The sequence below is a fragment of the Macaca thibetana genome, chromosome 5, assembly GCF_024542745.1.
Source record: "Macaca thibetana thibetana isolate TM-01 chromosome 5, ASM2454274v1, whole genome shotgun sequence".
Taxonomy (NCBI): Eukaryota; Metazoa; Chordata; class Mammalia; order Primates; family Cercopithecidae; genus Macaca; species Macaca thibetana.
The window spans coordinates 181,564,607-181,589,993 of record NC_065582.1 but is presented as its reverse complement, the minus strand read 5'-3'; the positions used below and the strand labels follow the sequence as shown (position 1 = coordinate 181,589,993).

Sequence of the window (25,387 nt, the reverse complement as noted above, 5' to 3'; positions counted from 1 at the left end):
GGAAGGAAATAATTTGATGTCCACGCTCTCCCTGCATTGCTGGCCTTGGGTGTAGGGTGTCATGATACAGGCTCCACGCCTGCAAGAGCCCACGGGTGAAGCCCATCAGAGAGTCCCATGAGGCAGGGGCCTGAGGTCTTGCAGTCCACCCTACCTCTGCAGGGGATGGCTCTGGGCCTTGAAGAAAACAGCAATGACAGAAGCTGAAGAGAGAATCGTGTCCATTCATTCACTCGCTCACTCATTTATACACACACCTCTCCACTGGGGGCCCATGTGCACTGTGTACTATTCTTTCCCTGAGCTGTGAAATAGGACAGATGTGCACAAAAGTCCTCAACACTGTCCCATGGGGACATTCAATGTCATTGATGGTGGGTGCCCCCACCGAGGAATGGCACCCTGTGATTACTAAACTGGGGGTGATGCACACGGCTACTCAGGGACACTCCACCTTCTCTTGGCTCCCCCAGCACTGCTGCTGGGGAACAAGGGCCCTCCCCATCCTGGGCCACCCTCTCTGGACACCTGGGCCCTGGCTACTACTTCAATCTCTTGACCATCTCAAGTCTAGGATCCAGAGGCCCAGAGGTGGCCTTCAGGGGCAGGAAGCAGAGGTCATGTGCTCTGATGATATCATCACCAGAAAAGGCTCTGAGCACACAGACTCCACATCCTCCCCAGTCAAGATGCCAAAGCCCTGGCAAACCACGGAAAAGGAGGCAGGAGACAGGCTCCATCTGCTTGCCCACACAGGCAGTCACAGAGGACAGGCCTGGAGCTGGGGACCTCTAGGCTTCCAGAGATGGGCACGTCCCAGGGACCGCCTGTGCCTGCCAGGCCCTGACCACAGACTATCAGATGTGAGCTCTGGGAGCCCCCAACCAGACTCTGTCCCCGCATTTATCTCCCAAACCTGGGCAATGCTGAGAACAAATCAGAACAATGCTAATAACCAGGTGGGAGTAACAGGTGTCCACCGGGGCTGCAGAAGAGACTCTGAGCAAGCGTGACCACCTCACCCACATGAACAGCAGTCACTCATAGGACGCCCACGGGTACCACGTGCCACACAAGACGCTTCCCTACCCACCATCTGCAAGCATCGCCACGACCCCAGAACAAGGGCGAGGAAGCTGCGGCTCAGAAAGTAAGAACCGCTGTCCCGGGCCGACCAGCAGCCAGGTGGCCGAGCCTGGAGCTCTCCTCCCCTGCTCCTGCTGTCCACACCCACATCTGGCCCTCTTCTCTTCCTCCTGTACTTCAGCCTCAGCTCAAAGTCAAGCCGCTGGTGTCTGGGGGTTCCCCAGTGGCGTTTCTGTGGCAGGGCCAGTGCCCTTTCCACAGGGTTTCTTAGAAGGTGGGGCGGATGAGCCCTGCCAGGCCCTCAGTGTGTCTGCTGCAGGCAGGAATCATTCTCTGCGTCCAGGGAGCTGTTGTGGGTGGACGCCGGGTGCGGGGTTCTCTTCAGCACCTGCTGCACCATGCTGGCCAGGTCCAGGGAGCTGTTGTGGGTGGACGCCGGGCGCGGGGTTCTCTTCAGCAGCCGGCGCGCCATGCGGGCCAGGACTTGGCGGAACGACCGGCGGAGCAGAGAGTACGTGAACGGGTCGGCCGCCGCCTTGCTGTAGGTCAGGCACTTGCTGAGGATGCCCCAGTGGGCGTTCACGGTGACGAAGGGCGCGAGCTCCGCCAGCCTGTTGGGGAAGTGGAGCAGCTGACTCAGCCACAGTGACAGCACCCACCACACACTCATGCTCCGGGACAAGGCTTCTGACCAGCGGCAGCACAGCCTGAGGTGGGGGCCACAGAGTCAGGACAAGTCACACCGCAGCCCTGACGCTCACTAGCCAGGGGGCTCTGCGCCAGCACCCTGAGCCTCGGTCTCCTCTTCCTAAAACGGGATTACAAGGCCGGGTCCTGGGACTGCGGAGCAAGCCGACATCAGCCTGCATACAGCAGGTACTCAGTAGTTGGCAGCACCGCCACCGTCACCCAGGCCTTCTCCCACCATCCTCACTCTCAGCTCAGTCCACCCACCTGCGTGCACACCTGCCGCGGACGCCTGCACACAGAACCAGCTACCGAGGGAGCCATTACCACTACCATGCTGCAGACCGAGACACCCCAAATGTGAGCACTGGGAGCCCCCAACCAGACTGGCATTCATCTCCCAAACCTGGGCAATGTTGAGAACAAATCGGAACAACACTAATAACCAGGCTGGAGTAACAGGTGTCAACCTGGGCTGCAGAACAGACCCTGAGCAAGCGTGACCACCTCACCCACATGAATCGCAGTCACTCACGGGATGTCCTCGGGCACCATGCACCACGCAGGGTGCTTCCCTACCCACCCTCTCGAAGCATCACTCAGAGAGGCTTGATGGCGTCTCTAGGACCATCAGGCATACAACTCCCAGAGGAAAGGCTCAGTCCCACATTCTGAGTCTGAGCCCAGTGCTTTTCTGAAATCAGACTACAATTCAGAGTGGAAGGGACTGGGCTCTGCGTGGGGGAAAGCAGCAGGGGGCTGGGCCTCTGGGGACTTGGATGGACCCCTTCGCTCTCAGTACAGCCTGGGCTAGGGGCCACAGAGTCAGGACAAGGCTTCTGACAGCTGTCACAAGTGCATGTGCTGACCAGTGGCAGCCGTTCCGCTTCCCAGGTCCTGGCTTTGAACCAAGACCCCCAAAAGCCAGGGCTTTCCCCATCAGCCTGATGACCCCCCAGGCGGTGAATTTCTGTCCCAGAATGTCCCACCCCCCACTCAGAAGGACTGCAGCCCTGTGATTTACAAGTTTGGTTGGGTCACTCATTAGTTTGGAGACCACCTGCTAACCACCCACAAACACAGCAGCTGCTGGGGTGCAGCAAGGATCAGACTGACTCCCTCCCTCCAGGGCACCCAGTCCAGCGGGGTGGGGATGAGGAGGCGGGCAAGCAGGCAGGCAGCCACCTCAAGCTGAGAAGCAGGGCCACAATGTGAGGACAGGGAGAACTGAGGGGTGTGGCCAGAGGAGAGGCATCCAGAATCCAAAAATCAGAGCAGGGACACAGATCCAAGGCAGTCATGGCCCTAATCACCTACCCCAGGCTGAGGTGAGAATCCAGTTACAGTAAGCGACAGTCCGCAAAGGACTTTGCCACCGGCCAGCATATGCACATCAGGTACACTGTCACCCCCACGTCCACGAAGCCCACCATCAGGCATGGACTGGAGACTGCTCACAGCCAACCATCAGGCAAGTGGGAAGGAGGGTCCTATCGAAGGATCTGAGAAGCATGGCATTTCTTTCAGTCACTAGGGGACCTAGCTGCAGGTGAGTAAGAAAGCCATACATGGCAGAGTGTCTATCCCCTAGTTAAGCCACGGTGCAGGTGGAAGTCATAGAAACACCCAGCTGAGGCTGTGTCTGGAGTCACACTGGGACCAGAAGTCGTGTGTCAACCACCAGCATTCCAACCAGCCACAACCCTGCGGAGAAGGGGGCTCGCTCACGTGTCCACTGATGCTCAGCACCTGGTGACCGTATCCATCTGCCCTCCCCGGACCCCCACAGTAGACCACAGACTCCACAAGGGAGGCTCTCTGTATCCCCAGCCTCCTGGTCTCATGCACACCCCAGGGACTTCATCTGCACCATGGATTAAGTCAGTAAAACTCAAGAGTGACAACCAAGAAACAAAAGAAAAATCCTATATTCTGCATCTCCTTTACCTACTTTATCCACATGAACTGGCTCAAGGTGACTTTGAGTTATTTCTAAGCAGATTAAATTCACCTTCAAGATGTCCACAGAAGAGTCTAACAATGCATCCCAGTTCTGAAAACAATTCCCAGGAGAAGAGCTCTGAAATATTTTTAGCAATTGCAGAACAATTGGAACGAGTGCACTACCTTCTAAGGGGCAGCAGGGACAACATGCTCCTGGATCTCTGACTCCCTGTGGGTTAAGCCAACTGCATTAGAACCTCGTCCACACACTGGGTGGAAGCTCCGGCTGGAGCCTCAGGGCAATAACGGAGTGAGGTTCTGATTCGGTTCATTCCTATGATGTGAGAGGCGCCTGTCAGGCAAACCCTCCAAACTCTGATCCAGCTGTGCTGCTCCCAGGCTCCATCCCCCAAGGCCCCTCCCCCACTGAAACACCTGCCTGGTCTTGCTGACCTGCATCTTCCGCCATCAGAACCAAGAGGAGCCTGTGTTCCATTTGATTTTGTAACTGCAGGACCAGGCACAAAGCCCAGCACAGAGTAGGTGCTCATTAAATGTTTAGCGAGTGCGTGAAGAAATATGTATCCTCATTAATGCTATATTGTACCCACGTTTTTCACGGAGAAGAAAGCCTGAGCTGCCCAGATCCCAGAGTTGGTAACAGCATTGTGGAAACAATGCTGCAAAGGCAGGCTTCATGACTTTGTTTGGGATTCTTCCTTTTAACACTTGCGTGCACGCTCATCGCTATGCATGCTTACACACACAGTCAGGGCCTTGTACACATGCGGGAAAATGATGGTTACACCCATTAATCAACATAATATCATGGCTGAGTGAGCCAGTCTCACTCATCATTCACTTAAAATTTCAAAACGAAATGCTGGAGCTCCAGAAATGTTAGCACTCACCTTCTACATGTATGTGCATACATGTGCATGTATGAATACACACATGAAACCTCCCAACATACACCTGCATGCATAAGCAGGCACATGGGCACACATACACACAAGCACAATAATCAGATAAATAGCTAGTTCCCAAGAGAAGGACGCCACAGTTTCTCCATCCACACTTGTGCCCATGAAGTTTCCTAAGAACCAGAGGCCTTTGCCAGGTTTTATGTGAGCAAGGAGGGTGCCTGTGATCCACAAGAAACCTGGCTGTCTGTCCCTAAGCCAGATGGGATCGGTGGCCAAGAGCTCCTGTCCCAAGTGCTGATTCCAAAGAGCTCAGAGGGAGCCTAGTAGGCAGGACAGAGCTGGTGCCACTCATCATGGGCACTCTGGGACCTCCCAGGTTCCTGGGACACAATTGTTGCCCCACACACACACAACATACCTAAGCACCCCAGTGACCTGGAAAGACAGGCGGGCATCCTGGACAGACCGGCAGACCTTGTGAGGCATTAGATAGCAACCCCGGGAGGACCCTACACAAACAGAGCCAGAATCCTGGTACCATACTCTCTGCTGGCTCCCTCCCCTGGGGTGGGGACCTGGGCCCCTTGAGGATGAGGGCCACGGACCCCTCCCAGGAGCTTCTTCCTTCAGGGCAGCCTCCTGCGGTGGCTCAACACGTAGGGTGGAGACCTCCCAGCCAGCCTGAGTGCTGCAGAGGCCTGGCCAAAAATTCCATGGAGCTTCCAAGAAAGGCAAAACATGATAGCAAGCAGTCACCCTCTCTAACGAACAACGTGCCTCCCTCTAACCATGTTGCCTTCCAGCAAGGCAGGGTGCACACATTTGCTTGAGTGGAGCTAAGGTAGTGACCAAGTGGCCAAGTGGGTGACCCAGGAACCCCGGAGGCAGAGACTGCAGACTCCCCTGCCCCTCAGCACAGCACTGGGACAATGGTACCAGCAGAACCTTTACCCACAACCTTTCCCAAATTACCTGTGACTCCAGGTAATTCTGACCTGACAAGCACTCAGGCCAAGGTCTCCAGGAAAGAGAGGAGCAAAAAGAACACTCACCTGGCAGCGTTATCGCCCTGAGGCTCCAGCGGGAGCTTCCACCCAGATTCCCGACTCCACACCCAGGAGATGCGGAGTCTAAGGTCTGGGTTAGTCCCAGGTTGCCTGATTTTGAAAGCTTCCTCGGTTTAAAGAGCCAGGTGCTGATTCACAGACCCCATATCTGCCTGTGCCTGGACAAGGCGAGTCTCCTCATTTATAGGACAGGATGGGGGCCAGTGCCAGCTCTCTCCAAGGGTCTTTCCCAGGAGCTGCCAGCACAGCCCCCAGCCTGTCAGGTGTGGAGGAGGGTCCTGTGGTGATGGCCACCCTCCCAATACCCGGCTGGGAGACCTCAGAGTCCTACTCAAGTGAGGCCAAGCCCTCCCAGCTGTTCCCACGACAGGAGCCGGACTCGGGACCCACCTGGTCACGACATACGGGGCAAAGCAGATGAGGAAGCTCGCAATAGAGATGCCAATCTTCCTGGTGGCCCGGTGGCGGCGCCGCTTCTGCTGGATGAGGCAGCGCTGCCGCACACTGTGGGGACAAAGGACAGTGGTCGGGATGATGGCAGGGTGGGGACAGAGCCCAGGCCCAGAGCCCAGGGGCCGAAGTGAGGGCAGACAGGAGGGTTTCAGGATGTTTAGCCTGGAACCTCAAGAGGACAGAGGGATGGGGGAGAGAGAAAGAACAATGAAAAGAGGTAGGCTTGCTTTTTTGCAGGTGAAATAAAGGAAGACTGGAAAGAAGGGCCAGCTCCTCCCCCTTTCCCTCCGGCTCATCCTTCTCCACACAGAGGGAACTGAGGCAGGCCTGCTGATGGAGGGGCAAGGCTGGGGCCCTCAGGGAGGGAGAAGTTACCTGGTCTGCCCACCCTGGGAGGAGAGCCTCTTGGGGGTTCTGTGGGGGGCGGAGGGCAAAAGGGGAACACCCTACGGGAGGTAATTTGGAACAATGGCAACACTAGCTAGAGATTCAGGAGACAAATCCTGCCAACTAGTGAGCAGAAAGCATGGGGGATGGACCGTGCTCAAGACATGAAGCCCAGGGCCATGCAAGGGTACTGGGTCAGCAGCAGGCAGAAACAAGCAGATGCCTCAGACCCACAGCTACTCCATAGAAGGGGTGTGTCTGGCCGTCCACAGCAGAGCCCGCGGAACCCCTCCCGGAGATGCACACCCCACCGCTCTGCGCAAAGTTCCCTGTGCGCTGTGAGCACATATCCCAGGAGGCAGAGGCCCCCACGGTGTCTGCACCAATGAACCAACTGGAAACCCCCGCGAGCAGCATGCAGGGGCAGTGCTATGGCTGGTGAACTCTGGGCGGAGTAAAGGTGATGATGCCCACAGGCTACTCGAGCCAACTGCCCAGGGAGCACCTGAGTCCCTGGCCTGAGCCGGTCGGCATGCACTGGGCCAATACCTGGGGTGCAGGTCGGCAAGCAGCATGAGCGCCTTCATGGTAACGATATCCATGCGCTGGCAGTGGCTGCGCGCCACCCGGTGCACCCGGAGCGAGGTGAGGCAGAGCACCGCCAGCGGCAGCGCGAAGCCCATGGCATGGAGTGTGGCGGTGAAGGCTGCGAAGCGAGGGCGCTCAGGCTCGGGTGGCAGGCACAGCGAGCAGGACGCGAAGGCGCTGCTGTAGCCGAGCCACGAGCAACCAAGAGCAGCGGCCGAGAAGACCAGCGACTGTCCCCAGGCACAGCCCAGCAGCAGGCCGGCATCGCGCGGTCGCAGGCGTCCAGCGTAGCGCAGCGGGAAGCCAACGGCCAGCCACTGGTCTGCGCTGAGCGCCGCCACGCTCAGCGCCGCGTTGGACGCCAGGAAGGTGTCCAGGAAGCCGATGGCTTGGCACGCGCCGGGCGCCGACGGTGGCCGCCCGCGCATCACACCAAGCAGCGTGAAGGGCATGTCCAGCGCGGCCAGAAGCAGGTGGCCCAGCGACAGATTCACCAGGAGGACGCCCGAGGCGCGAGTGCGGAGCTTAGAGCTGTAGGCGCAACAAAGCAGCACCAGTGCGTTGGATAGCAGCGCCACAGCCAGCACCATCACCAGCAGCCCCGCCAGCAGGGTCTCGCCGAGGCCCATGGCGCTAGCGTCTCTGCAGGCACCCTGAGGTTCTCATGGCTCTTCTTCTGGCGCGGGCCTGAGAAAGTGCGGCGATGGAGTGGCTGAGCGGCACGCCCACAGCTTCTGGGAGGTGCAGACCCGGCCAGCAAGGCCCAGAGCGGCGCGAGGAAAGCTGCGGCAAGTGCGCTGTCCGGGATACCCGGGCGGAGGGCGTTGCTCTTCCGAGCGGGAGCAGCCCGGGGCCGCCCTGGAGGCAGCGCAACCGCGGTGCTGTCCAGGGTGCTGAATGCGCTCACCGTCCGGGCAGGACTGTCCTGAGGCTGAAGCGAGGCTTGGGGGCGCGGGGCGTAGGAGCGAGGGAGGTCTCTTTGCTGACACTGTATCTTTCCTTCTTCCCTCCTTGTAGCGTGGCAGGATGGGACTCTGGGCTCTTCTGCTGTGGGCCAGGTCTGTCCCTGCCCTGGTCACACCTCCAGCCGAGCCTTCCAGCGCTGGTTCATGCGCAGTTGAGACGCCAGCGAGAGCCACTAGGTGGATCCTAGGCTGCACAGCCCTCACCACGCCTCTGCCCCCAGGCTCTGGCACCAAACTGGAGCGACCTGGTGGCTTATAGGGGCGGTAGGGGCGGTGGGGGCAGGAATGAAGTGGTGAGAAGCTGTGCAGGCGGGGCAGAGGGAGTGACGGGGCGGGGGCGGGGGCGGGAGTTGCCCTCAGGACTTCCCTCCCATCCCCCAGCCTCAGCCCAGGAATTGTGACTGCATTGACGTTTGTTGAAGCAAGAAGGGCGACAAGAAGTGGAAACAAGGTTGAGAGAGGCATGGGGGAAGGAGAGAGAGGAAGGAGAAAAAGCAAAGAGGAGAAGAGGAAGTGGGGGGAAGAGGGAAGAGCAGAGAAAAGCAACAGAGGGAGAGACAAAGAAGGGGGCCCCTTGAGAGGACCCACCCAGAACAGGGTGCCGTACAGAAATGCCTGTCCTTCGTCTGGCTCCTGGAGCCCCGCGGTGCGAGGTGCGTACCCCTCCCACCTCTGCCATCCCCTGTGATGGCTTCTGAGCCTTCTCACCCGGTGGGAGTCTTCCAGTCCATTCGTGGCCAGTTGGCAGGACAAGGATATGGTGAAGGCTCCTGGAAGCTGCTTCTTCCAGGAAGCTTTTTGACATTTTCTCCCCAGTGGCAGCCACAACATGACAGAAATGAAGGGCAGACCATTGCCCACCCCTCCCCACACCCACCCTCACCTGCAGGCTCTGCCAGCCCTTTCTGAGGGACAAAGGGTGGCTGTGGGGTGGGGGTTCACCTGTGGGCCTCTCTTGTACCAGTGCTGCAAAGTGGCCAGGGGAAAAGCCACAAGTACACAACTGGCCTCCTGCAGCACCCCCGGCTGTGTGCCTTGGGCACATTACTCAAACCCCTTGGGCCTCACTGTCAGATTCTCATCTGTCAGGTGGGGATATTAATAGCTAGCAATAGCATCTGCCTGTGGTGGTTGCTGTTAGGGTTAAATTGGCCAACATGCACAAAATGCTGAGAACATCCCAACAGGCAGTGAAGGATCAGAACAAAGTCAGCCTTTATTAAGGGGCCCATCTTATAGCTGTGCAAAAGAAGTTTCATTCAAGTGTCTGTGCCAAGTCCCCATAACTGCAAACCAGGAGTGCCGAGATTCATACCTCAGTCCTTCTGGCTCTAACTCCAATGTCCTTGTCATCCAGAGGCCATCACACCAGCTCCAAGCCATTGCCATCCATCAAATGCAGTGGCTTTCTCTCTCCCCATTTCTCCCTGGCACCCCCACCAAACTGCTTTCAATTTTCACCAAATTAGACCTTGCCTGAAGCCAGAGCAGCCATGTCAAAGTTTTCCTGACATGCCCAGGAAGAGTGGGCCACTCTGAAGCTTCTGCAGGTCAGGCAAGGTTGCAGGGGAATAGCTTGGACAAAGTGACTGTGATGGTGGCGGCTTGACAGCAGGGGCCTCCCCCAACCCCTCCAAGGCTTCTGAGTGACCGTGTGCAGCTCTGGGGAGCAGTGGAGGTGCCAGGTGACTTCATGGGGAGACTGGTCTAGCCACTCACCGAAGCCTCTGTTATCTCCCAGCTACTCCAAAGGGAGACAATTCCACTTGCAGGGGAGCAGAGAGCATCTCTTCTGAGACATGAGTGTGGGGAAGCGCCACCAGCCTGTATTATGAAAGGCAGGCCATTTGCTCATCTGCAAGGATGTACTGGGCACCAGCATGAATGAGAAAATGTGTGCGGTGAGATCTCTGGACTCTGGTGGGAGCACCTTGATAGGTCTAGGTCTGTTCTGTTTGCCGCTCTCCCCAAAGCCCCAGCACTCCTGGCCTCAGATCTTGCCAGCCTGGCTGCCCCCCTTCCCTGGGTTGTAGGGGGTGGTTTTGAACCCTGTGGTCTTCTCAGTATACTATCATTTAATCTTCTTACACTCAAATCTCATTCCTGATGAAAAATTTAAATCCTCTGTAGGGTGAAATGCTGGACCTAATCCATTTATCTTCCAAAAAGAAAAAGTATATTAAAATATTAAATATTTTCACCACTTCTTTAAAACATAAGGCAGTACTCCTGACTATGCCATCCTGCCCATTCTTGCTGAGATACGCATTGCAACGATGAAGTTCAGGATTGGTTCCCAAAGGCTCCTCCCCTGCCTAGTGATAGTTAATGGTTCCCCATTGCCTATGAAATTCCTTAGTGACCCCTCCAAGTCTACCTAAATCTGGTCTCCGCCACTCATGCTGGGCCCTTTGCTGTTGCTGTCACTCACACACACAAAGACACACACACACACACAGGCAGGCACACGCATGCGCGCACACACACGCACACAGCATTTAGCCACATCTCCATTACTCATCACCCATGCACTTAACGCACACGACCTGACTTTGTCTGTGTCGCTGACTTGGCCTGAATGCCCTCTCTGCACTTTCCTTCTCATCTACTCCTCCTCTAAGACAAAGCTCTGCTAAGACTTCCCCTGTCAGCCAGGGAGAGCCACACCTCCTCAGAACACCTGCTGAGATTTTCATCTCAGCCCCAGTAGAAGTGCTGGGCTGAGATGAAGTGCAGAGGCTGAGATGCCTCTGCTGCTTAATTAACGCAAATGGCTTAATTGTTACCTCATCTGAAAAACAGGGGCAGGAAGACCCATCTTCGAGGGGTGCAGTAAGAATTAAATAAGGTTACATTCAATAAAAGAAATAAGCTTAGTACTAAAATAAGTTCAAATAAAATCAAATGAGCTCAGTTAGCCATATTCTTTTCCCTTCTTTCTCATTTTTCCTCCCCAATTGCATGTAACAAGCTGTCGGTGTATATCTGTGGAAATGAAGTTGTCATTAGTGACAGCACTCCAACATGATGTAATTGATACAATTCACTTGTCTCACAAAATAAGCTTGTTTTTTCTCTTGGGGGGCCAGGGTGGTTGTGTTGATCAGATCTGACTTTGTCCACATCTTCTCTCTGCTCAACAAAGTGAAGGAATCAAGCCTTGTGTGATCCGTACAGTCTGCTGTGTCCAGCACGTTCTCTTGTACATGCTGGGTACCCAGTACATCCTTGCAGATGAGTGAATGGCCTGCCTTTCCATAATACAGGCTGGCAAAGCTTCCCTGCGCTCATGTCTCAGAAGAGATGCTCTCTGCTCCCCTGCAAGTGGAATCGTCTCCCCGTGGAGTCATTGAGAGGTGACGGAGCTGCTGTGAGTGGCTACACCAAAGTCTCCTTCTGAAGCCACCTGACACCTCCACCACTCCCCAGACCTGCACACACATGGTCACTTAGAAGTCTTGGAGGGACTGGGGGAGCCCACTGCTATCAAGCCCCGACTGCAGGAAAGCATCTGGAAGGAACAATCTGGCATATTAACAAAAATGATTGCTCATAGACAGGCAGAAAAGGGAAAGGAGGAAGATGGAAAGACAGGGAAATGAATGAAACTCCCAACAACAGGAAGGCGGCAAGTGCGTGATTCTATTCCCCTAGAGCATAGCACTGCACCACCATTAAAAAGCAGGTGCCGGCCGGGCACAGTGGCTCGTGCCTGTAATCCCAGCACTTTGGGAGGCCAAGGCAGGTGGATCAGGAGTTTGAGACCAGCCTCACCAACATGGTGAAACCCTGTCTCTACTACTAAAAAAAAAAAAAAAAAAAAAAAAAAAAAAAAGTACAAAAATTAGCCGGGCATGGTGGTGTGCACCTGTAGTCTCAGTTACTCAGGAGGCTGAGACAGGAGAATCGCTTGAACCGGGGAGGCGGAAGTTGCAGTGAGCTAAGATTGTGCCACTGTATTCCAGCCTGGGTGACAGAGCAAGATTCCATCTAAGAAAGAAAACGAAAGGAAAGGAGAGGAGAGGAGAGGAGAGGAGAGGAGAGGAGAGGAGAGGAGAGGAGAGGAGAGGAGAGGAGAGGAGAGGAGAGGAGAGGAGAGGAGAGGGGAGGGGAGGGGAGGGGAGGGGAGGGGAGGGGAGGGGAGGGGGGGGGGAGGGGAGGGGGAGGGAGGGAAGGGAAAGGAGGAGGGAGGGAGGGGGGAGGGAGAGAAGGAGAAAGAGAGAGGGAGGGAGGGAGGGAGAGAGAGAGAGGGAGGGAAGGAGGGAAAGAAGGAAGGAAGGAAGGAAGGAAGGAAGGAAGGAAGGAAGGAAGGAAGGAAGGAAGGAAGGAAGGAAGGAAGGGAGGGAGGGAGGGAGGGAGGGAGGGAGGGAGGGAGGAAAGGAGGAAGGGAGGGAGGGAGGAAGGAAGGAAGGGAGGAAGGAAGGAAGGGAGGAAGGAAGAGAGAAAAGCAGATGTCCCAAGGACAAATCCCACTGTGGACTGTTTAGTGGAAACCACTGAGAACTCTGGGACCTTGACTCTCTAAACAAGGCGCGGAAGCACCGGAAGCTGATGCCAGGCTGCCAGTCACAGTCGACAACGGCTGATGGAGCTAGGAGTGGTTGGTTGTTTCTCTGTGTCTTTACACTTTCCTGTCACTTTTACATTTTCTGTGAGAGCATTTCGAAAAGCAGAAAATCACTCAGGAAGTAGAGCCTAGGTCAAGCGCTCCATTTGGAGGCCTCACCATCATTACTGGATTTAATTTTTGTTTTCCTGCCTTGGAGCATCTTAGTTTTGTAAAATCCCAGTAGAAATTATCTTCCCAGGAGAAGGGAGGAACAGTGGAGGGTGGAAGAGCGAGAGAGAGAAAAGGAGGGAGGGAGGGAGGGAGGGAGGGAGGGAGGGAGAGAGAGAGAGAGATCACGAGCATGGAATTCCTTAGAATAGCAGAGAGGTAGGAAAGTATTATAGCTGGCAATATTATCCACACACATAGAAATCACACACGCCCTCAGCAGCAACACATTCCCGCTCATTCCTCAATGAAACACGGAAGAGTCCCTCAGTGCCTTGGAGCCGGGACCTGTGACTCCAGGGCAAGGCAGATCTGTCCCTGTCTTCTGGGAGTTCATGGGCCGGGGGCCGAGGGCAGGTCAGAAACTGGGCATGACTCCCCCAGGTATGACTGAGGCTGGAGCAGGGGGAGGCTCCGGACTCTGGGGGACCCTCGGGTGGCACCTGACCCAGCCTGAGCAAGAGAATTTTGAAGGACAGCAGAGTTCGACAAGAAGGGATGAGTAAGAGACAATCAGATGGTAAGGAAGAGGAAGGGGTCGGTGGGAAGCAAAGTTCAAGGTTATGGACTATGGCCAGGGCAACTCCTAAAAAACCTGGAATGTCAGGTGAAGTGAGTTGGGATTCGTCCCAGAGGTTGTGGGATGTCAGCAAAGGCTCCTGGCAGGGGCTGTGTCCCAATCTTTCAGTCTGGCAGCCCTGGAGGCCTTTGGGGTCTTGGTTAGTACAGCCTGAACTCCTGCTGCTAAGAAGCTTTTAGCTGGGAAGGACCAGCTCTGCACTGGCCCCGCCCTGTGTGAAGAACCTCCAGAGGAGGAAGGGGTTGGCGGGGGATGGTCCTAGAGTCTCAGCTGAAGATCACCAAACAGCCTGGAACCCTGCCTGCCTGACCACCTGCACGGGGTCCCTTTATCCTCAGAGACAACCCCGCAGCCCGGGCATCATGCTGGGCCACTCACCTGGCCTCCTCTCCTCCTGAAGCACCTGCAACTCTGGAAACTTGTTCCCGGAGGCAGCCCCAGTACAGGGAGCCAGCCAGGCCCCTCGGGCTGCTCTGACCCAGGGGTGGCCCACCCTGGCAAGCCTCCTGCAACAGGAGGCTGAGGAGGGAGGCCCCAGCCTCAGTCAGATGGAAGACATCGGGATGGAAAGAATCCGCAGCCAAGGTGAGAGCGTCTCCCGATACTTGGAAGAAAGCTCCGGCACTAGGAAGGAAAAGGGTTCTGGCTGAGGAGACATTCGGGCCTGGGTTCAGATTCTACACCTTCTCTTCTGAGCAGTATGGCCTCATCCTCCCTGAGCCTCAGTTTCCTCATCTACAGCATGGGAACTCAGGAGCTTCCCCACAGGGTTGGTATGAGGATTAAAAGGGGCATGAGTTGCTGGGCACAGTGGCTCACGCCTGCAATCCCAGCACTTTGGGAGGCTGAGTCGGGTGGATCACTTGGGCCCAGCAATTTGAGACCAGCCTGGGCAACATGATGAAACTCCATCTCCAGAAAAAAATATAGAACTTAGCCAGGCATGGTGGTGCACAGCTGTGGTCCCAGCTACTCAGGGGAGTGAGGTGGGAGGATCACTTGAGCCCAGGAGGTAGAGGCCGCAGTGAGCCGAGATCACACCACTGCACTCCAGCCTGTGCGACTGAGCTAGACCCTGTCTCTGTCACCCAGGCTGGAGTGCAGTGGCACGATCTTGGCTCACTGCAACCTCCGCCTCCTGGGTTCAAGCAATTCTCCTGCCTCAGCCTCCTGAGTAGCTGGGCTTATACACATGCACCACCACGCCTGGCCAATTTTTGTATTTTTAGTAGAGATGGGGTTTTGCCATGTTGGTCAGGCTGGCCTTGAACTCCTGATCTCAGGTGATCCACCCGCCTTGTCCTCCCAAAGTGCTGGGATTACAGGCGTGAGCCACTGCACCTGGCCCCCAAAAAACATTTTTTAATACATAAAAGAGGCATGAGTGTCACAACCACCCCCACGGTGGTCACCCGGAAACGCCGATGCTCAGACGGTGCCACCTGCGGTGCCCTCACAGAGGGGCTGCAGCCAGGACAAAGGAGACCCGTGGGCATCACTTCACCCACTTATTCCGCCAGCGCTTTCTCCTCTTATGTGCCAGGGCTGAGCCAGGAACTGGGAGGTTGGTGGCTGCCTCCACACCCAGGGTGCAGCAGGGGCCTGGAGAGAGGGGTGCAGGTAAGGTGGAGCAGGCCACAGAGGAGAGGCCTTCAGCTCTCACTGGGTGGTCAGAACAGCCTAAGAGATAGGCTCTCCCCTGGGTTCAAATCCCTCCCCTCTTCCCCTCCTCCGCTGCCTCCTGGATGTGAGTGGCCTCGGGCAGGGAGGGTGACCATCTTTCTGCCATCTTCTTATCTTTAGTGTGGGAAGAACCTTCTCCTGTCTCTTATGGACCCCTAGGCACAGTAGGTGTGACATTTACCATGAGAACAGTTAGGATTCTCACTCGGTGGAAGGTAAGGGAACCCACGGTGTGTCTTTAAGTAGGAATCAAGAGACAGAGGGGCCCTCCATGGCCACAAGGGCCGACTGCTTGCTTGGGGCTGAGGCTGTGGGTCCCCGCAAGGTGCGCCTCCTCCACCAAGGACATGGCAGGCCCTGTCAGAGCAGAAACCGCCTGCATTGTGGTTCCAGGGAAGAAGCTGGACAGTGGACCTAGGTGGCACACACCTGTGGTCCCAGCTACTCTGGAAGGCGGGAGGATCACTTGAGCCCAAGAGTTCAAGGTTGCAGTGAGCTATGATTGCACCTCTGCACTCCAGCCTGGGAGACAGAGCGAGACTGTGGCTCAAAAATGAAGAAAAAAAGAAAGAAAAGAAAAGAAAATCGGTTGAAAATGTGAAGAAAGAGGTTGGGGGGAGGATGTGTGAAGCTTCCCAGGAAAACTTCAACCTGAGTTTAGTCTTCACGGGAATAAAATTTTAAATAAACAGTCCAGTTGTTCATTTGTTCATTCAGGAAATGTTGGTTGTAGGTCTGAGACAAGACGGATAAAACCAGGGCTTGTCCTACAAGGTAGGGTCCAAATGGGCCTTGTGATATGAACCTGTGAAATGCACCTCTGAGGAGTCTGGAAGGAGCCCATCACACACCTGGTCTGGACAGGACACACAACCCGGGCACAGGCAGTGCCACCTTTGGCAAAAATGTTTCCAGGCATCGCAGGTAATGGTAACACAGTTATGACCTCCACCAGGAATCATTCTCATTATATTGGGAGCAGCCAACACTTATGGGGAGGTCTTCCCATGCGTCACCTCCTCCATCTTCCCAGCAACCCTGTGAGGTGTGGAGTCCACCTGCCCAGTTCCTCTGAGCCGCATCTACTCACCACAGCTTACATGCAATGACCAGATGAAGATGCAAGGCAAACATTGTAAACAGCTCTTAGAGAGCACTGGACATTTCACCTGCTTAAGCCCATCTGATAAGCACCCCAACAATGAGGCAGGTATTTTCCCTCTCAACTGGAGAAACTTGCCCACAGAGAGACCAGGGGGCTGGTCTGGGGCCACAGAGCTGAAAGGAGCCTGAACCACCCCCACTGTTGGACTCCAAGCCCTGGACCCTGCCCTCTGGCGCCAGCTGGAATCCAGGCAGTCATTAGGTGGGCCCTGCCCACCCTCCATGCTGGTGGCCAAACTGGGAATTCCAGTTGCTGAATTGCAGTTAAGTTTCTTGGAGAGAACTCAAGGTCTCCGTGTCACTGTGCACAGCACCCATTATTTCTGCTTCAGCCACTGTTGGGCGTGTCCCCCACATTTTTTCAATTCTTTGCCAGACAGATACAAGGAGACACCCCAGCCAGAAGGCCTGTCCCATGGCCTCCATAACTGGCCCAAAGAGGACACCAGGACGAGGTGGTGGATAATTAAAACCCGTATAATGACTGCATGAGTCAGGCCTAATTACACTCTGCACTGTGGCTGGTGACTCAGGGGTGCCTATGGGAGGCAGAGCACCATCTTCTCTAGCCAGCATCTGGCAAAGTGGTCCCAATCCTGGCTCAGACACTGGGTCACTGCATGACCTTGGACAAGTCACTTCATCTCTCTGCATCTCAGTTTCCTCTTCTTCAAGACAACAGGAGCCATCTGCTTAGATTGTCAGGGGTGGCAGGAGGAGATAAAACAAGTTGGAAGCAGCCCAGGCTAAGCATACAGCAAGTGCTTACTAAGTGTCCCATGCTATGGAGCTGCAGCTAAGCATACAGCAGGTGCTTACTAAGTGCCCTATGGTATGGAGCTGCAGCTAAGCATACAGGAGGTACTTACTAAGTGTCCCATGTTATGGAGCTGCAGCTAAGCATACAGCAGGTGCTTACTAAGAGTCCCATGGTTATGGAGCTGCAGCTGGGCTGCCTCAGTCACTGAAGGCCAAAGTCACCAGTGGAATTTGGAGATGGGTCACACTGTTGAGTTGGTTCACTGGATGCATAAAGCAACATACTCAGCCCCTTGGTTACTGTTATCTGTAACAGCCAAACTGGAGGTCAAATGAAACGTTGGGCCTGGGGTGGGGAGCCTTGAGGCTGGACCAAACTCAGATGTGGTCTGTCTGGACTCAGATCACCAGCCTCAAAGCTATCCACAAAAGGAAAAATTAAGCCAGGGCAGCAGAAAGTACCTCTGAGACCTGTGGGCACCAAGAAGACAGTCCGTGTGGAGAAAGGGAAAAACCAACTAACTCTGAAACCCAGAGGGTGTCGTGTCAAGGAACTGTTCCATTTTACAGATTGGTGTCATCAGCTTCCTGCACAACTTTTACTAAAATGGTTGTGAGAGTAACTACTTCATGGACAGTATCTTTAACTGCTACAGAATGAAAGGGCACGTTTGGGTTGATGCAGGACCCACAGCTCACTCCTGAACACTCCCTGATCAGTATATGTGATCCAGCTGCACAGGAGGTTATGCCTGAGGGAACGGCCGGCCTGGAAGACTGGATGAAAACCACCATAGAGTCTGATTACCCTGAGAAGGGGACTGCCCAACTCTTGCTATAAATGCCAACTGGAGCACCCCAGATGAAGCAACTGATATGCTTCGTATGCAAGCTGCAAGCCATTTACGACTGGCTTTATGATGACCAGGATATGCACCCATAGAATATGCCTATTACCCAGGTCATGGTAAATGCTGTGGTTAAGGGGGTCCCTCCTATGTGGGCACCCCAGGTGACATTACTCCTACAGAATCAAACAACAATTTAAGAAGTTCTCTCAAATTTGTTGTTGTAGGGCTGGGCATGGTGGATCACACCTGTTATCCCAGCACTTTGGGAGGCCAAGGCAGTTGGATCATTTGAGGTCAAGAGTTCAAGACCAGCCTGGACAACATGGTGAAACCCTGTCTCCACAAAAGATAATTTTTTTAATTTGTTGCAGCTTTCTTTCATATCCTAAGAAAGCATGAGGATAATTAAGTTTAAAAAAAAAAATGGGAAAGCCAAAAACATGCCAGGTTTTCTAGTACTCCAGCTGGTTACATATGATGGTCTGTTCTTGTGCAGATTTTAAACTGATAGGCAAATTTCATCAAGAAAAATTCAGAGCTCAAAGTTGGACCTGCAACTATAGGGTGCCTAAGTTCTCTGCCTATTTCTCTATTTTATTTTCTACCTGCTTTAAGTCTGCTATTAACTTTCTACTGGTGTTGAGATAAAAACCAGTTGGCATCTGGTTTGTTTTGTTTTGTTTTGTTTTTTTGCATACTCGTGAGTTTGTATTGATATCTCATGGCTAGAGTTCTGAAGTAAAAGCTGCAGGATCTTTGTATATATGTATGCATATGCTTAAATGTGTTTACATGTGTGTACGTGTGCTATGGTCACAAGTTACCAAATTGGCTTAAAAATAAAAGTACTCATAAATTAAGTAATAAGCCCTAATGCTTTTCAAGTTAATGTGACTTAAGTAAACCTTTTATAAATAAGCTGGCTTTAAAATTATTAGTAAAATAAAATTAGAGATGTCTTCATAATTATCAGCATACCTTAATGTTTAAATTTATTGATCAAATTTTATATTTATCTCTGCTAGATATTATAAGGTGTCAAGGTTTAGCATGAAGGTTATAAAACTATAAATCCAGCCTGAAGTCAAATGACCCTTGAATAATTGTTGATAAGTAGAGTATTTAATATTGTTTATTAAATGAAAACAGCTAAATCCTGAGTTATTGGCAAAAATCCCATTTATTTAACCTTAAGTTTCTCACTTAAGTAAATGCCTGATATTCACAGGCTATAAAAATGGTTAAAACAGGAGAATAACTTTAAATAATGACTATCCCAGTTTTCATAAGAAATCTAAGTAAACTATTAAAAATAAAAATACGGTGGCTCACGCCTGTAATCCCAGCACTTTGGGAGGCCGAGGCAGGCATATCACGAGGTCAGGAGATCGAGACCATCCTGGTTAACATGGTGAAACTCCGTCTCTACTGAAAAACTACAAAAAAATTAGCCGGGCGTGGTGGCGGGTGCCTGCAGTCCTAGCTACTCGGGAGACTGAGGCAGGAGAATGGCATGAACCCAGGAGGCGGAGCTTGCAGTGAGCTGAGATTATGCCACTGCACTCCAGCCTGGGTGACAGAGCGAAATTCCATCTTGAAAAAAAATTAAAAAATAAAAAATAATAAAATTAAAATACAAAATATAAATAAAAATAATAACTAATTAGGTAAATGTAATAGAATAAATAACTATAAATAAGCTGGGTGCGGTGGCTCACGCCTATAATCCCAGCACTTTGGGAGGCCAAGGTGGGTGGATCACCTGAGAGCAGGAGTTCAAGACCAGCCTGACCAACATGGTGAAACCCCATGTTTACTAAAAATGCAAAAAATTAGGCATGGTAGTGCATGCCTGTAATCCAGCTACTTGGGAGACTGAGGCAGGAGAATCACTTGAACCAGGGAGGAAGAGGTTGCAGTGAGCCAAGAATGTGCCACTGCACTCCAGCCTGGGCAACAGGGTGAGACTGGGTCTCAAAAAAAAAAAAAAAAAACTTATAAATAAGTTTACATATAATTAAGAGTCTAAAGTAATATTAAATATTCATTAGTTTAAAAAATATATTACAAAAACATTTTTTGAAAAAATGTGTTATTAAAAGGAAAATAATTTTTGTCTAATTCAAAGGTTATTTATGAAATGAAGTAAAAAGAACCAGTAAATAAGAGAGATGTAAAGACAGTTATACATATAAGGAGGCATTTTTGGCAAGAAAGATTAAAAGAAAAATAATTTTATATGAGAAAAAACTCTTGTATGATACATTTTTGTCCTGAAATAAAATGATTGTTTTTTTAAGAAAAAGAATGTTTAGGACAAAGCAGGAAGTTCAAGCATATCATAAATGGTTTGTGCAAGTCCTAATAAGGTTTATAAAAAGAGAATTTATATATATGTGTGTGTGTGTATGTACATATATACATAAACTTTATGTGATTAAATTGCCTATAATTAAAAGGAGATTATGTATAATAGTCTTTCTAAAGATTGGGCCTTGATATTAAAAATGCACTAATGCAGCCTGGCCAATGTGGTGAAACCTCATCTCTACTGAAAATACAAAAATTAGCCGAGTGTGGTGGCAGGCACCTGTAATCCCAGCTACTCAGGAGGCTGAGGCAGGAGAACTGCTTGAACCTGGGAGGCAGAGGTTACAGTGAGCTGAGATCACACCACTGCACTCCAGCCTGGATGCCAAGAGCAAAACTCAGTCTCAAAAAGTAAAAGAATGCACTAATACACTAAAGAATTGGTTAGAACAAATTTTTCCTAAAGTATTTACTTATTACTAATAAAATTGCAAGAGATTTTAATTTTTAACCCAAAAGTTCAACTTTTATTGCATGTTGCTCATAAACCAAAAATAAAATTCTAAGCCTCCAGCTGATGGACCCCCGACCCCTAGTCAGTGAAGGGCATTCCAGCGAAACCTGAAAAACTAGCATAGGCCATGATGAAAAGCGTGTTGGACATGCCTCATTATACTCTCCTCCCTTTGGAATTCAAGCACTGCTAACCAGCATTAACAGTAAAACAGAGACTTAAGAAGGACAGAACGGACTCTTTGTAGCAATAAGACACCAAATTCCAACCTGACGCCAGCCTAGCATCACATGAGAAATAGCAGGCCCTGGAAGAAACTGGAGTATTTTGCCACAAAATACATTCCTTTGACATATTTTGAAATGGCCCTACAAAGCTGTCTCTGGTGGAGAAAATCTGCAACCTGCAGAGAATCCCCTCCCTTCCCAGATCTTTTCCCTGATCCAGGAGAGAATTAGCTAAGAGTCTGGCACCTTTTTATGTCTGATCAGAGCTCTGAAGCCTGTTACCTGGAGGCTTCATCTGCACCATAAAAATACCTTGGTCTCCACAATCCCTTAGCGTAACCCAGACAATCCTTTCTATTGATTCTTGGTCTTTAAATCATAATCCCAACTGTTTAAACCAATTGCCAATCAGAAAATCTCTGAATCCACCTAGGATCTGGAAGCCCCCACTTGCAGAGCTCCTGCCTTTCCAGACTGAGCCAATGTATACCTTCTATGTATTGACTGACATCTGCCTGTAACTTCAGTTCCCCCTGTGAAAGGAAATTAAATTTTGGGATCCCCAAGCTCATTTAGCCAAAGGGTAGAGTCAAGCTGGGAACTGGGTCATGCAAACCTGCCTCCATCATTTGGTTTCTGAATAAGATGGCTACAAGATGAAAAGCTACCTGCCTCCCCTATATTTGGCCCAGAAGTAAATTCCTAGTGAGCTGTTAAAACTTCATCATGGCAATGCAAATTGATAGCTTATCTTTACAGGTGTAGTCATCCTGCCCAACCCCCTGCCACTGCCAGACCAAATGCATATCTGATTGCTCCCCTACTGCTTTTGTCAGTGTTCTCTTATGTAAAATGCACATTTCCCGTGTTTTCCCTTTGCCCCTTTTTTAAATGTGAAAACTGTGTGCTTCTCAATATCCCACCCTTTCTCCTTTAAATTTGGAGCCCTCAAAATCATCTTCAGAGAAAGGCATAGACGTGTCTCCCAGGCACATCCTTAAGGTCAGCAAATAAATCTCCTAAAATGATTGAGACTTGTCTCATCATTTTCTTCGACACTGACACCCTAAAATGCATAAAATCAGACTGTAAGCCAGCCACTTCAGGCAGGTGTTCTCAGTGCCTGCTGGGGCTGTGTCAAGGGTCATGATCCTCACATCTGGCTCACAATACACCTCTTTAAATATTTTACAGAGTTTGACTCTTCATCGACATGCTATTTTCAGCTTTCTCTCCCATTTGAGAAGGTCTGAGATAATCTCTCCCCTTCAACTTTTTTCTCAACTCCTCTCACTTTTTTCCTCAGATTCTAACTATTGTTGTGATCTGATGCTAAAGATTTTTATCTTAAAGGTCTAAAGGTAATTTTCTTTCTTTTTTTTTTTTTTTTTTTTTGAGACAAAGTCTCACTCTGTTGCCAGGCTGGAGTGCAGTGGGGCGATCTTGGCTCACTGCAACCTCCGACTCCCTGGTTCAAGCGATTCTCCCGCCTTAGCCTCCCAAGTAGCTGGGATTATAGGCGTGGGCTATCACGCCCAGCTAATTTTTGTATTTTTAATAGAGACAGGGTTTCACCATGTTGGCCAGGATGGTCTCGATATCCTGACCTTGTGATACAATCGGCCCACCTCAGCCTCCCAAAGTGCTGGGATTACAGGTGTGAGCCACAACGCCCGGCCCTAAAGGGTATTTTCTTCTAATATTCTGTACTCTTTGCTGTTCCTAATATGTCTAAATTGTTCTATGAAACCCAACACCTTCACTTACGACCCAGGACACCCTCTTCCTTTGTCTAATTAGTTCAAGTACCATTTTCGTTAGTTTTGACTTGCAAGGTCATCTAACTGGATTTCCCGTAGGGGAAAAAAATCACACTGCAGAAGGTGGGGTTTTTGTTTTTGTTTTGGTTTCTGGTAACTAGCATAACAAACATATTTTATGTTTTGGGGTTTGTTTCTCTGTTACCTAGGCTGGAGTACAGTGCTGCAATCATGACTCACTGCAACCTCCACCTCCTTGGTTCAAAGGATCCTCCCACCTCAGCCTCCCAAGTAGATGGCATGACAGGCACATGCCACAATACCCAGCTAATTTTTGTACTCTTTGTAGATAATGGGGTTTTGACATGTTGGCCAGGCTGGCCTCAAACTCCTGGGCTCAAGTGGTCTGCCAGCCTTGGCTTCCCAAAGCGCTGGGATTATAGGCATGAGCCACTGCTCCTGGCCATATTTTATGTTTTGTTGAAATAATTCCTATGTCATCATTATTAAGTTTTTTATTTGCTTACTAAAACTGAGATTTTAAAAAATTATTATATCCATGTAACTTTCTGTATTGCTTACTTATTTATTTTGAGACAGAGTTTTGCTCTTGTTGCCCAGACTGGAGTGCAATGGCACAATCTCAGCTCACTGCAACTTCCACCTTCCAGGTTCAAGCAATTCTGCTGCCTCAGCCTCCCAAGTAACTGGGATTACAGGCGTGTGCCACCACGCCTGGCTAATTTTGTATTTTTAGTAGAGATGGGGTTTCACTATGCTGGTCAGGCTGGTCTCGAACTGCTGACCTCAGGTGATCCACCCAAATGCTGGGATTACAGCGTGAGCTTCCCAAAATGCTGGGATTACAGGCGTGAGCCACCGCGCCCAGCCTTGTATTGCTTCTCAAGTCCTTGTGCTATTAAGTTATAAGGATTTGATGGCTGGGTCCAAAAGGACACCAAGACCTGCTAAATCTTAAACACTGACAGCAGTTAAAGTCTCGTCTTCAGACCCAGGAGAAGATGATAATCAAAATAAGCTGCATTTTTGAGACACAGGGCCAGAAATTAAAACCGTTCAACCTCTCAAGGCCAAGGGACTATCATGGAAGAGGTGGGTGCATGAGATTGTAAAGACAAATTTTGAGAGACAAAATTTAGTTCAGTTTCTCTACAAATTAAACATGAACATCAAAAGCACACTGATATAAGACCAGTATCTGGGCCTCCGTGTCAGATTAGCAAGGTTTCTGGGAGCATTAGCCCACTCTTCAATAATAATAATAATTGTATAAATACTGGGGATTCATTTTTTAAATAAATTGTAAAAGTAAAAAAAATTATAAAAGATTATAAAAAGGCTTATAGAAAGTATATCTTAATGGTCAAGATAAAGAAAAGATTTGTTTATTTGATTAAATTTGGCAGGATAAATGACATATTCATGTAGAGGTGAAATTTGTTTTTCTGTCTTCTGAACCAGATTTGTGTGTAACTGTCCTTTGAGAAAACAACAGCAACACCAAAAAAGAAAAAAAAAAAAAAAAAAAAAAAAGGAGGGGGGTCCAGGAGAGAGAGAGACAAATTTTATTGACCTCATGCTGTCTTCATTAGGTCGTATTGTTTGGGAAAGTAAGCCTCCTCTCAAAGAGTAAAAGTTTTTGCCTTTAAAAAAAAATATTTGAGGGCCGGGCGTGGTGCCTCAAGCCTGTAATCCCAGCACTTTGGGAGGCCGAGACGGGTGGATCACGAGGTCACGAGATTGAGACCATCCTGGCTAACACGGTGAAACCCCGTCTCTACTGAAAAACACACAAAAAAACTAGCCGGGCGAGGTGGCGGCGCCTGTAGTCCCAGCTACTCGGGAGGCTGAGGCAGGAGAATGGCGTGAACCCGGGAGGCGGAGCTTGCAGTGAGCTGAGATCCGGCCACTGCACTCCAGCCTGGGCGACAGAGCGAGACTCTGTCTCAAAAAATAAATAAATAAATAAAATAAAATAAACACTTGAGTCAGCAGTTTGTCTAAATAAATGAATGATACAATGACCTGTGACCCTGTTTTGTGACATCAAGAGTTTTAAACCTTTGCTGTTTGACAAGCTTTCCAGAATTAAATGATTAATTCAGTCTTTTGGACCTCATTCATTATTTTGATATTAGGTCCCTGAAGTTCAAACGAGACATATACAGCTTATTTGGTATGTTAAAATCATACAGGAAGCATTGTTGAATATGAAACGGTACTTAGCTTTCTTTGGATTATATATATATATATAAATGTGCTATTAGTATGTGTTCCAAAATTGTACCAGATTCCTGTGATTCTGGTATATCTTTTTTTTTTTTTTTTTTTTTTTTTTTTTTTTGAGACGGAGTCTCACTCAGTCACCCAGGCTGGAGTGCAGTGGCGCGATCTCGGCTCACTGCAAGCTCCGCCTCCCGGGTTCACGCCATTCTCCTGCCTCAGCCTTCCGAGTAGCTGGGACTACAGGCGCCCGCCACCGCGCCCGGCTAGTTTTTTGTATTTTTAGTAGAGACGGGGTTTCACCGTGTTAGCCAGGATGGTCTGGATCTCCTGACCTCGTGATCCGCCTGCCTTGGCCTCCCAAAGTGCTGGGATTACAGGCGTGAGCCACTGCGCCCGGCCTCTGGTATATCTT

General features: G+C 50.9%; 2 protein-coding genes across 2 annotated transcripts in view; both read right to left on the bottom strand.

Annotated features, from left to right (window-relative positions):
• The window catches only part of LRPAP1 (LDL receptor related protein associated protein 1), a 768,843-nt gene that overhangs the window by 717,192 nt on the left and 26,264 nt on the right, over positions 1–25,387 (bottom strand). The gene's annotated exons all lie outside the window — the stretch shown is intronic.
• Positions 963–8,184, bottom strand: GPR78 (G protein-coupled receptor 78). The gene is made up of 3 exons (XM_050792149.1): positions 7,100–8,184; positions 6,101–6,214; positions 963–1,697 (listed from the first exon to the last, which is right to left on the bottom strand). Exons 1-3 carry the CDS (start codon positions 7,765–7,767, stop codon positions 1,388–1,390), a joined length of 1,092 nt encoding a protein of 363 aa, XP_050648106.1. The 5' UTR covers positions 7,768–8,184; the 3' UTR covers positions 963–1,387.

Coding starts and splice junctions, on each gene's coding strand:
- GPR78 (XM_050792149.1), bottom strand. CDS start 7,767: ATGGGCCTCGGCGAGACCCTGCTGGCGGGGCTGCTGGTGATGGTGCTG. Junction 6,215..7,099: donor CTTGCCGACCTGCACCCCAG/GTATTGGCCCAG, acceptor TTGTCCCCACAG/TGTGCGGCAGCGCTGCCTCA. Junction 1,698..6,100: donor GCCCCGTATGTCGTGACCAG/GTGGGTCCCGAG, acceptor CTTCCCCAACAG/GCTGGCGGAGCTCGCGCCCT.